The sequence below is a fragment of the Cicer arietinum genome, chromosome 5 (genome assembly GCF_000331145.2).
Source record: "Cicer arietinum cultivar CDC Frontier isolate Library 1 chromosome 5, Cicar.CDCFrontier_v2.0, whole genome shotgun sequence".
Classification (NCBI taxonomy): Eukaryota; Viridiplantae; Streptophyta; class Magnoliopsida; order Fabales; family Fabaceae; genus Cicer; species Cicer arietinum.
Window position 1 is genome coordinate 57318858 of NC_021164.2, and position 14083 is coordinate 57332940.

The 14083-nt window shown below is 27.0% G+C and overlaps 2 protein-coding genes across 2 annotated transcripts; one reads left to right on the top strand and one right to left on the bottom strand.

The window, feature by feature from the left end:
- The first annotated feature begins 6621 nt into the window (after positions 1 to 6621).
- On the top strand, positions 6622 to 7607 carry LOC101491990 (uncharacterized). Its single transcript, XM_004500269.4, has one exon. The coding sequence runs from the start codon at positions 6719 to 6721 to the stop codon at positions 7226 to 7228; it is 510 nt and encodes a 169-aa protein (XP_004500326.1). The 5' UTR covers positions 6622 to 6718; the 3' UTR covers positions 7229 to 7607.
- A 1964-nt stretch (positions 7608 to 9571) lies between these two features.
- LOC105852159 (cation/H(+) antiporter 14-like) lies at positions 9572 to 12780 on the bottom strand. The gene is made up of 3 exons (XM_012715848.3): positions 12541 to 12780; positions 11446 to 12447; positions 9572 to 10711 (listed from the first exon to the last, which is right to left on the bottom strand). The coding sequence occupies exons 1-3, from the start codon at positions 12778 to 12780 to the stop codon at positions 9572 to 9574; spliced, it is 2382 nt and encodes a 793-aa protein (XP_012571302.1).
- Between the last annotated feature and the right edge of the window lie 1303 nt (positions 12781 to 14083).

Below are 14083 nucleotides of genomic sequence, written 5' to 3' on the forward strand. Positions count from 1 at the left end.
GATTTTGAAGTATTAGTCTACAGTGGAGCACTTATAAAACTAATGCACCAAATTACTCACCTCAAACTACTACTATATTATTTATATGTTTACAATATCTTAACAAAATATAAAATGAATTACATATTTAATTATTAAAAAAATTGAGTAATTCAGACGGCCAAGTTAAATATTGCTCAAGATTATGGAACCAAAGCACCTCTACTTAATCGTGAGGTAGTTCCTCGAGATGTTAACAACTCAAGTAAAAAACACGCACTTGACTTATAATAAGAACAAAAAACTAGAGCCACTCGAGATAGTGTGCAGTTGATGCAGCTTAGAACAAGATTAGAGGAACATTATGAGTATGTGGAGGTACCACGGTAGTATTAATTGGGAAGATCTTATAATATTCGTAGTCTATTAGATGATGATTACCTATCATTTATACATTAATGGTTGTACATTTGTTTAGACTTTACGGAAAGATAAAAATAGAAAGTGAGTTGAATTGATTAAATAATGTGCTTCCACCTTGGCTTTAGTGTAGTGACAGACTAAGCTCACGTTGTTCAATAATGGATTGGTACCTCAAATTAATCAATTAAGGTTCTCTCTTTATGTTGGATTTAATTGTAAAAAATGTTACATCTCGTGCGTTCCTCTAACTACCACTATTGTTTATGAGAAGCATTTGATTAAGGTTTTCAGCTTTTGTGGCCGGTGCCTCAAACCTCAGAGCCACGAAGCTTCGTCCTATATTGTGCACATCTTAATTACACTAGCTGCCAAAATTTGCAGTTACTGTATAAAGTTGACTGAATTTACCAAATGTATATGTTTTTTTGTGCAAAAATGTTTTTATTTTTTTTATCAAATGCAAATGTTTCTTTTGGTTAAATTTTGTTTGAAAATTAGCACTAGTGCTTATTTTGGCATTAATAATTTTATTTGGCTTCTCCAAAAGAACATTTATGTTGGAAAATCAAATATACTAGTTTTAGTGGAGTCTCTCTTTCTCATTATATATATTATTTGAACAAGCTTCAAACTTAAGATCTTAAGAGATTAATAAATATTATTTTTAATTTAAAAATGAAAATTGAGAAACAGAAATAACAAAGGTAAAATGTAAGCTATAATAATAATAATAATAATAATAATAATAATAATAATAATAATAATAATAATAATAACAATAATAATAATAATAATAATATCAATGATATTTATAAATTTAAAACTTTTTACACTGACAAATAACCACAATTATCAATTAGACAATTATTTTATGATAATGATTATAATTATTTAATGAAATAGTAAAATCAATTGTTTATATAACTTTTAGTGTAAAATTGATTTACATCCAGAATGAATGGTCCATTTTTTTTATAAAATATGGGTCTATAAAAAGTGTCATTTTAAATTCAATGTAATTATAAGATAATTTAATAAAATTATCATTTTTCCTTTTATTTATAATTTTTTTTTAATTTGTCTGAAGTGAGAAAACATAACAATTTTTGTGAAACAAAAAGTACTAGTAATTTATTTTTGGCATATGGATTAAGAAATTATTTCATTGATTATATACTTGTACAAAAGTAACCTTATTCTTATCATTAATTAGTTGTTTTACACATTCTGTTTTCTCAATTTACCGTTTATGAAAATTGGTAGCGTTCTACGATTGACTCATCTTTTTCGACATACTATGTTGGCAATACGTGGACGTTCCTTTTCCTGAAATTTTGCTTTTGTATTGATTATTATTGTCTCTAAAAATGTGGAATATGAACGGAACTCTCAAACTATCCAATTCCAAAAAAATTGGCTTATTCATAAGTCTATTGAACCTTTATAGACTTGAGAAAAGTTCGTCTAACACACATACAACTTCACTGATATGATTATACTTTGACTAAGAGAAATTCAACTACCTAAAATTTCACTTACATTAAATTAGCTTTAGTTGTAGGGTGGCACATGACTTATTTGTGTGTAAAAATTTGTTAGTAGAATTTCAATGAAAGAAGTACTCAATTATATTCCTTAGTAGTTATATATAACATATAGTATAGATTTTGTAAAAGAAAGTGTAGAGTATAGGTGACACCGTGCGCATGTGTGTAAAAACTTGTTAGTAAAATGTCAATGAAAGAAACATTCAATATAATATATATATATATATATATATATATATATATATATATATATATAGAAAAGATTTATGAGGGACCCATTTTTTAAGCGAGTGAGTATATAGATTAAGCAAAAAAAAAAAAAAAAAACATGTTCCTTCTACTAAAATAATCATATTTGTAAAAATAATTATCTCAAAAACAGTATTTTATTTATTTTTTATTTTAATTGAAATATTAATTTCAATTTTGAATTGTAGAATCTAATTAGTTAATACAACTAATATATGTATCACTCTCAATATAATATTCTTCTACTTCATATTTATGATAATTGAGATATATAAATGATTAATTAATAAAGAAAATTTAATAAAATTACAAATATTTTTTTTCAATTTTTTTAATTTGTACAAAATGATTAAGTACAAAAATAATTCTGTATATTGTTGTAATAATAAATCACTTAGACATAAGACGAAAGTTTTTTATTGATTAAAAATTTCAATAACTTTTTTTCTTAATATAAATCACTTAAATCACTTAAACATACATTTTTTATTGATTACAAATTCCATACTTTTTGAATCTAATACGACCCCGTCTTTAATTATAGAAGCCTTTTGAGATTTTTTCGTGCCCTTTTTTGTATTTTAATTTTTCAACAGTATTAATTATTGTTTTATTTATCTACTTATAATTATGTTATATTTTTTTTAACATTTAATAATAAATATTACGATATAAGAATTCTAATTAACAACAAATTTAATTTTTAATTCACGGGTGAAGGATAAACGTTTAGTCCATAACTCCATATGTATGTACATTTGAAGAGCTGTCAATTTTTCACACGCTTTAGTCAAAATTTCCTGATCCATCGATTATAATATTTGACACTATTTATTTGTTGTTACTCATTTATTATGTTATAACTTATATGTATGGACCTTATTAGTTTCATCAATGATGAGTTGTACATATTATCACCTAAATTCTTTTATATAAAAGGAGAAGAAAAAAAAATCTGTCATAAAAGATTTTCTTTTTAAAGTTATAGAAATATCACATCGCAGTAGTCGCCATTCCATCCAATTATATGCATGAGACAGGAAAGGTAGCATGGACATAGGAAAAATGAGCTAATTAATGGTAGCCAGGTTCACTTTTATTTTCTTTTAATAATACGAGCTTAGTCCATATTATAATTTTAACTAAAAAGGAAAAACATTAGAGAAAGACTGAATAATAATAAAGATGAATAATTTCCTAGGCTATGGAGCCAAAAACCTTCAATTAATGTTGGTCATTATGATCAGTTTAGGAATGAAAATATACCATGAATGAAAAAATAAATAATAAATTTGTAGTTATAAGAGAAAGATAAAAAATAAATTTAGTTACAAGTTTGAACGACGAATGAAAATATAAAATTTTCATATAAAGAGGAGGACAAATCTTCTTAATAAACTAGAAGGTTAGAACTCACAAATTTATAAAATCGAATATCTATTTCATATTAAAAGTAAGTTTGAATTTGATACAAAGAAAAATTCCTTAGAATGATATTTCATATTAATTGGTCATGAAACATTTCAAACTAAAAGGAAAACATAGTGACTTGGTGATAGTTTTGTTGATAGGAAAAGAATATAAACTATCATTGCAAATGTTGCAAATACACACAATGCAAAAAAAGGTGGTAGAACAATTTTGAGATAAACATATTTATTTCACCATGATCAAATACTAGATTTGAATATGGAAAAATATTATAGATATCAGGATGATTCATTCAACCATCGTCTTAAGTTTTACTATTGTAATTGTCAAAATCAATTTCTCAAACTAAAATTATGGTTATTCGAGGAATCTGATTCTTGACTTATAGGATAAAGGAGTAAAAAATGATGCACAATTAAAATCACAAAATTTGTGGGTAGAGTTATTGCCACCTTATACGTGAGTGTTTTTTTGTTGTAGAGATTTTGAAAAATATTATTCATCTTCTCCGTTGAAGCTGTCTTTGGGCATTCATAAGCAAATTCTTTATCTTCAAAATTGTTGTGATTTGTGATGCAATAATATCACTATAATATCATGTTAGAAATCACATGGTCTTAGAGTTGAAGATACATATTGTTCATGTCTGAGAACATATAATTGACCACCTCATAGTGATGATTAGGTGATGTTGATTCCTAACTTCTCGTACGTTTATGCTCCAATCTAAAGGGGTGATACATGCAAATACATCTCGTTGTCAAAGTAAGCAGGTGATAACAAGGTTTTAGTATAATTGGTTAAGTTAGTATACTTGAGAGTGAATCCCTATTTATAGTAGTTTTAAGTCTAAGTTGTTCGGTACTCAAGACTTTTTGATTGATTTGCTTGATCTTGACTCAAGGGTTGTTGTAACTCAGTCATGATAATAACTGATGGAATGCCCCTTGATTTGAGTAAATGTCGTTATGGATAGAGTAATCGTAGTTTGACTTGGCTAGAGACTGTCAATTTTTTCATTAATATTAGTATACATTGTTATTCATTGGAAGTGGACTCTATTTGATAAAGTTTGCTCTTCATGATAAGGTATTTTATTTATTAGTTTGTTATCTTCCAAGTTCAAAGTCCTTTGACTGATGTGTAGTCAATACTAATCACTTCGAATAACATTGATCCTCGCTCCTTTGATCTTTGATTGATCAATTGAAATAAATCTTGTGTCCAAAGTGAATTGGATCAGATCATTTGATCTTTGTTAGTTTTGTTTGACCCATACTAATACACGTCTCATATTGATAATAAACTTAAAGTTTAATAAAAGAAAAATTCCTAAAAATATTCCATATATTGAATGATTTAAAAGATGTCATGTAACAAAGAATACATCGTACATAAATTATATTTATAAAGCATATTTCAAATTTAATCAATTATCTAACATCTTAAACTTCAAATCTTGACAAGACTAACCAACTTCCTAAAATACTAAATATCCTATCTAAACAAAAATAAAACGATTTTAAAATTACAGATTCGTAATTTTGTTGGATAACGAATTAACTGCAAATCCCTATTGTCATAAAAGAAAATAAGTGCAAATTCTTAACAGTTACTATAACACATTTAGACACACTAACTACCGTACGTATTTGAAGATATGTACTTTCCATTCCAATATAAAATGTAAAGATTCTGGCCGTAAAACATTGTTACCTTTAAACGCGGATTTATTATTTTTCGAATTTTGTCCTGAATTGATTCTTACCTTTCTTTATTTGTCTCTTTTGTTTATCGGTGAACAGAGTTTCTGACCAGGTGTCATGCAATATTTTCAAACTTCACACTACTTCTCTTGGCTGCTTCTGGATCTAAATTAATATCTTCGATGCAGTTTATGGGAAATGATTATTTGTTTCTTCTGTTTTTTAATTTCAGTATTTGTTGGCACTACACAAATATCATATTCCTCTCTCACATTTTATTTGTTCTGGCAAAACTATATTTATTTTATATTATATGCCGCGTTACCATATCAATAAATTATTATTATTATTATTATTTATGTATTTATTTTTTACTATTTATTATTTTAATTTTTTAAATTTATCTTTTTTACACCATTAATAAAATATATTTTTATAAAGTAACTCTATAAAATATTAACTACTTCTTAATTTGTGTAAAATTAATAGAGTGACTATAATGTAGGACAGAGTGAGTAATACTAATAATAATGTAAAATTTAGGAGTTAATTAAAGATTCGAAGTATTAATTTCTTGCAAGGCAAACTGTGCACATGGTAGATGCAATTTATTACGCGATTTTTACATTAATTAATCATATAGAATTAACAATTAAAGTGGTAACAAATATGCATCTAAGTGTGATAAACCGGCTGAAACGAGGCAGATTTGCCTGTTTTGATGCACCAAGATAAAAGTGAAGATGGATATTTTCTTAATCACTTTGATGTTGTAAAAGAGAAGGGCCAAAAGTACTAATAATTGTACTTGGATCATACTTTTTAATTTGTTTAAAAGTAGTATCGAATGAGACATATAAATAGCTGTGCTACCAGCCATATATTTAAATTATACACCGAATAAATTAATTAAAATTATCCTAATTTCTATAATTTTTTATTTCAACTAAATTAATTGGTCATACCCTATATCTTCTGTTTGAAAGTGTTGGCCTATTTTATTTTAATTAGAAACTAAAACAATATACTAAGCACCTTCTTAAAACAACACAAGGGGGAGCCCACAATCTGCAAGATATAATTACAAAAACATGGAACCCCACCACACCCCACCATGTGAAAATTCCAAACCACATATATTCAAAAACACCCTATTAATCAAAGGGCAATTTTGTCAATTCAAATATAGTCCCTTAATTATTAACTTAGAACATCACAATTATTATTATTAAATCCAATCTTCCATTTGCATTATGAGTACGGTTGTTGCTATATATACTAAACTCGTCTCACACATTTTTCCCCGGTTCAAAGATTTAATTCTCAAAGACTCAAAAACACTTATTGATCTTTTTATTTATTTTTTGCATAGAAGCCAATAATATGGGTAATAGCTTAAGGTGTTGTTTGGCTTGTGTTCTTCCTTGTGGGGCACTAGACTTGATCCGAATAGTGCATTTGAATGGCTATGTAGAAGAGATTACACGTCCAATCACGGCAGGAGAGATTCTCAAAGCCAACCCTAACCATGTTCTAAGCAAACCAAGTTCTCAAGGCGTCGTTCGCCGGATTTTGATCCTTTCGCCGGAGACCGAGCTTAAGAGAGGAAGCATATACTTCTTGATCCCGTTATCGTCTTTTCCGGAGAAGAAACGAGGTGGATCAATCATCGGCGACTCTCGTCTCACCAAGAAAGCATCGTTGTCTTCAAAGAAAAGAAGCAACAAGGGTAGGGGTGATGGTGATGGCGATGACAAGAATAATGGTAGTGGTGATAATAGTTATTTTCACTCATCAACATCACACTTTCAACATAAAGAGAAGAAATCATCACGTCGGAAAAGTCGTGTTGAAATATGGCAACCTCATTTAGAAAGTATCAATGAAGACTAGTAATAGTCTTATAAATGATCAATCAGTGCCATGAATTTCATGAGACTAATTGCTCAAAGGAACAACCATAAACAAATTTAATGGTTGATTAATTTTATTTTAAAGTATAGAAAGAGGGCATTTTCTTGTTTTATAAGTGTACGTGGGGTATATTTTATTTTGTGGATAAATTTTTTGTACCCTACTTTTCCTATACTTGTGTTTCTATTTTTGTGGTATGAATTGCCATGGGTGAATTGAATTTTATCAAATCATATAATCTATTTGATGCAGACAAGGAAAAAATTATGAAAAATAAGCTATAGTAAGGTGACATTTCTAAATTTGTATGAAGCGATTTCCAATATCAAGTTGCAACTTGCAAGCATATTCAAATTAATTATACTCATCTTCTTTCTGTTTTGTTATAGAGTACATAATTATAAATACTATCGTTGTATATAAGAACATTTTGATAATTTTTATTTATTAACCTATCTCTAATTAATATACTTTTCTGCAATTAATAATGAATATTATTATATAAAAGCATTGACTAATTCTTTATTCAGAATAAAACATATGTAAAAATAATACTAATTATTAATAAATTTAATATTTATATTAATTTTTTTAATTTTTGTAATTTAATATTCATATTAATTTTTTTTAATTCTCATGTTTTAATTATTAGAGTCTTATATATAAAAACAAATGTAATATGAGAGCGAATGAAAAATAAAAAAGACTGTTGTGTTTTTATTTGTGTCCAATCTAACACAACTAAAAAAATCAAAATACAAAATATATTTTATTTATATCCAGCCTGATATAAGTAAAAAAATCAAAATACAAAATCTATATTGACTTTTGTTTTTATCTGTGATTGAATGGAATAATTAAGAAGCTTGTGTTAAAATGAAATATTTGAGAGTACTACCACATAGTTGTGTTTTCGAAGTATTAATTACAATATCCAAAATTAATTTTGAATCTTAGCACATTTTTCAATGATTAAGTCGAAACTTAATGGTTCAATAATTTTTTTTATTTAATTGGTACATGCATGTTAGGCACATATGTCTACTCAACAAATCTATATCTATGGCATAAAATTAAAAAATCAACTTAATTAAGTCAATATTATTACTTAATAAATGTTATTTAAGATTTCTTCGTTCAGACGGTTCGTATATAAATATAAAAAAAATTACATTTATTTTATTTTATTTGAAGTCATTTTAAATAACACTTATACCATTCTAGTTTTAAAAAAATACTCACATTTCTTATATTTACTGAAAAGTCTCCATCAAATATTTTTTACCACACTTACATTTATTTATATCATTTACTATATTATATAATTAAATTTATATTTTTAATTTATAAAGGTACGGCTATACATCCGATATCTTAAAATTTAAAAGGTATGGTTATGTTTTTAGAAATACAACAAGAGTGTGAATTCTAGTAATTTTTTTTTTAACAAATGACAAATAAAGTTGAAAGAGTGACAAAAAATAAATATTATATACAATTGTTTTAGTGAGTAAAGGAGAGGTGGATGTTTTTTTAAAATTAGAGGATATGTTAGTGTCATTTAAGGTGATCTCAGGATAGCTCCTTAAAAATATAACTTTTTTAATAAAGGAATCATGCTAAAAGCTGTTTAGGGAATTTGTTTGAAAAATTAAAGTTAGAAATTTTGTATTAGAGACATATATTTTACTCCTTTCGTCTTAAAATAGTTGATCAATTCACAAAAGAATTATTTTAAAATAATTGACAATTTCAATTTTCAATATGCACTTTTTTCCGATTACAATTTATAATTAATACTACCTGCATCATTTTCAATGCATTATCTTCTATTTTTTTTATGACATTGATAGTGCACCAATACATAACAAAGATTATTTGGTAAAAATAATATTATATAAAATAATCAAATGACTCATTTATTTTAATACGGATTCAAAAATTGAAAATTCAACTTCCAACTCATTTTTAATATAAAATTTCCATATTTAGTTATTTAACAAGTGCCTTTGCAATCCTTGTTAGCATTTTCCTTTAAAAAAAATTTATCTCGTTTTACAATAACACAATTTTAGAAGTTTATACACAGATGGATGTCTATTTGGTGAAAATGAATATCGTTCTTTATAAATTATTTTTAGATGTTATTTTATTGAATGTGACATTAGAGTTTGAAGTAATGAATTTTTTGAAATAAAAACTTTAGTTTCTTTTTTATACTAATTTTATAGTAGATATCTCTATAGTCTATACATAGGATAGGATGATGAAAATTAAATCAGAAAGACTATAAATAAAATTGTTGTATATATAAATATATTTTCACCTAACATACCAAAATTCATTATTAAATGGTTGTTGTTGCACCACCAATACAGAAAATGTAAAATCAGACATAGCTAGTAGATTTCCAAGTGGGCCAAGCTCAGGAAGTTCACACCATTCAGTCAAGCCCAATGTACATGGAGAATTTACTATATGATGCCTACCAACTATCACAAAATTAAAACGTCCTTCCAACCTACGAATAACTTGTGCTGTTCCTTCCCCATCTTCCACAATCTCTTCCTTAAAAAACACTTTTCCTTCAAGGTTACCTGTATACTTTGCACGTTCCATCAAATCTATGTAAGGATTTTTTATGTTCCAATCTTTGTGTTGTTGTGTTTTGATTCTTACCCAAATTACCGTTAGTCTTACTTTTGAATGTTCAGCTATACGCATACCATATGCTAATGCTTCTTGGTCATCAGCACCACCTAAGAAAATCATTGCAACTTCACAATTTGTTTTTTCATTTATAACTGAAATCTTTCCATTCTTTTCGCTTCGATCGATTAAGATTCCGACCGAGCAAGGAGATTTGTTTAGTGCTTTTTGATTCAATGTCCTAATCGAAGCATTCGACACTTCGAAATTTTGATCCATGGACCATTGCTTATGATATGGCACAATTACAAGGTTTGATTTTGTATCCATTGCCATGTAACATATATCATCATGCATACTTGTGTATGGTGCAATTGCTGTAAAACATTGCAATGTGACACATCCTTGGTTATGCAATAGAAATTGATTAAACACATTGTTTATGTGTTCACTAGTTGAAATCTCTTTATAAGAATGAGATTTGTCATTATTATTAGTATAGTCATTTTTTCTAAGGATTGAGGCTGCTCTGCCTGAAAGTTCCATTAGATGAAGAACAAAGATTGAGAGAGGTGTAGTATTTGTTGGATTTGAGGCTTGAAGAAGATTGATCATTGGATAGACATTTTCTTCATTGTGGATGCATACAAGTATTTTGAGATCAAATTCATTTTGTGAGCCCTTAATTGATCTTCTTATATAGGTTTTGTACCTCCTTGAAGGGTCATATATGTAGAAAACAATTAGTGTTGAAAACCCTGTTATGGCCACCATAGTATATAGCATCATGGTGAATGCAAGTTCACCTATTGCCTGTTTACATATATTCAATAAATAGATGGAAATTAGTATCATATTTAATATATGTGTTAATGATTAAAAACATAAAACCAACTCAAAAAACATGTCATGTATACATGAGTTTATTTTTTCACTTATTTGCGAAATTGTTTCCCCTGTTTCTTATATTTTGTTAACTAAAAAAATGGTGATGTGATATATTTTAAACGATGTGTGATATGATTTAATGATTTTGAATGATTAATATCTAAGAAATTGTAGTAAAATCCTCTTAAAAATTCAATTTCAATTTCTGAAACTTTTCATTTTTGTAATTCAATTAATAACATATAAATAATTAATGCATCTAAATGATTCTACATTATGAGATTATATGTCACGTCATTTAAAATATGTCAAATCATCATTTTTTAGTAAAAAATTTACTGGGAATGACCAAAATTGATAAATTTTAAAATAGATAGACCAATTTTGCAATTCAGCGAAAATAGGAGAATGAAAATTACAATTAAGTATAATTAAAATATGAACCTTTTAAATTGTAAAATTTTTTACATTTTGCGGTTGAACATTTCGTTCACACCTGACTTGACTTGGATCTTATGTCTGAAAATTAAGGTTGATTATTCTCTCTAATTTTGCATGTGGTGTATCGTCTAATATAAATTTTTATTAATAAAAAATAAACAGATTTAATATAATTTATGATGATCTTAAACCTTTGTTTGGAGGAATTATAAATGTACCTTAGTGTGCAATAATACGTTCATCAAACAGAGATCCATGAGGCCTTTGCAACACATGATTAGAGACAAAACAAGAGAATCCCAAAATTCAATCTGAAAGTGAAGTGAAGGTAGTAAAGTTCCTACAAACTTTCCTATATACCCAGCCAAAAAAATAAGGGTCATGCTTATTGTACGTGACCCTGTTATATCAGGAACACATGTCTTTAACCCACTAATAGTACAATAAGCTGGAACAATGAAAGTAGAACCAACAATATCAAGTCTTTCTGCCAAAATTGAACCTAAAGGAGGACCTTCCGGCAAAACCAAACCAAACCAAAAGGCAACAACAAAAGAAGGTTGTCCAGTAACTTGTGCAGAGTATCCAACCAACATAAGTACACAAATGATTAACACAAAATGACTTTCTGTCATTGGTTTTCCCTTTGGGTTGCGGTTGGAGATCCATATAACCAATGGTCTTAACATAAAAAATAATAATATAAAATAACAAACTGATATAACCAATTGTGGAAGAAATTCATTTGTTTTTTGTATAAAGGCTTTCCCTCCATTCACAATGATCAAATAAAATAGCCACATGCATGCATCACAAACCAATGATGTAGATAATGCCATGCGTCCAATTTCTGAATTTAGAATGTTCATCTCACTTAGAAAGTTACTTATAGCAGGAAATGAGGTTAATGAACCAATAATTACCAAATTGAAAATACCATATCTTTCCCTTCCAAAAGGAGTGAATATTGCTTCAACACCAAATACAACTATAATGCCAAAAACGATAGAACTTATGTGGCCTAGTAATCCAATTACTACTGCACGTTTTTCCATCATCAACAATTGTTTCGTATTTACTTCCACTCCCATCTTAAAGAAATGTATTATCATGCCAAATTCTGCAAATGTTGAAAGTGTCAATATGCTTGTTGCTGGAAATAACATATCAAAACTATGAATATTTCGACCTAACAATACAGGACCCAATATGATACCAGCCTGTTAAGAGGAAAAAAATCATTATTAATACAAGAGTTATATATATATATTTAAAATGGTAGATCTTAATTAATTAATTAATTAATTACTTACCACAATTTGTGAAACAAGGTAAGTTTGATGACAAGGACTTAACAAGAAATGAGTAATTCTAGTTAAAATGAACATCAGAAGAATCTGAACTGTTAGCATAGATGTGGTTGCACCAAAAGGATTATCTCCATAAAATATACCCCTGTTTATCTCTCTATGAATGTATTGACATACTAGTTTCTCATCGTAAATCAATCCAAAGGAAGTCAATTCATCTAGTCTTTCAATATTCTTTGCCATTTCAATTTTTTTAATCAATGAAACTAAATCATCCAAATTGTTATAACCAAAAATATTGTCACAATTGAGATAACAACAATGAAGAATGTTTGTGTGAGAGATATATAATTGTAACACTAATTTTCATAATGGATGAACGAGGAACCCACAAGCTTAATGGTTCAAAACTAGCAATTTAGTTTATTGTTATCCGATAAAATTGGAAATTAAGGCAAAAAATAGGAATTGCTATAAACATTAAGTAAAAAACATTGATTGATTTTGTTACTTTTATTTATTTCTTGACATTACAAAATCAAATAAGGTTGTTAATGTATCCGATAAAATATGTAAGGAATAGATTTTGTTACTTATTTTTTTTTATAAATATTAAACAAATACTATTAAAATAATAAAAAAATAATTTTTCATACAAGAATCTAAAACAACTGTATTTAAACTATGTATCGTTCTAAACTAACATCAACTAACATTATCTTCATTCAAATGAAACTTGACTCGAAAACAAGTTTTTAAGTAAGAATTCTCATAAATAGAAATTATATAGTTGAAAAGTCACGTTTATTTTAATCATAAATAGAAATTAAAAGTAGTATTTTGTCGAATTTCTCGTTATATATTAATCATTGAGAAGTCTGTATAATTTTGAACTTTTAATATAATAAAAGAACATTAAATTTTTTTTTTAATAAAATAATTTAAAAAGAAAATGAATCAAACCTAATTCAAATAACAAAAAAATATATTTTGATAAAAAATAAATTTTTTACAAAAAAATTTAAACAAATGTATTCATAATTTGAATCATTCTAAACTAACGCCCCAAGCGTTATTTTTCAACATTATATTCGTTCAGATAGAACTTACTATAATCTAAGTTTTTAAGTAAGATTCTAATAGATAGAAATTATATAGTTGAAAAGTGAGATCCATTTCAATATATTTAAAAAGAAAGTAATTAATGTCATATTTCTTCTTATATATTAATAATTGGTAAGTCGGTGAACTTTGAATGTGGTAACTAAATAACATAGAGTATTCATTTTAAAAAATTGAAGTACAGAGGTGTGTTGTTCTTTTATTTTTTATTTTTTATTGACATTTTAAAATGTTCTCTATATATACAAATATACCGGTCGTTTCTATCGAGAAAAATTTTATACTAAAAAAGTAACAAGTCTCTAAACAACATCTTTGATGCGTTGGATATAACGTAATGAAGTGGGATAGTTTTGGATGACCATTGACCAATAATATTTTTGTCAGAGGTTGGCTTATAGCCACAAACTATCCACATAACAAT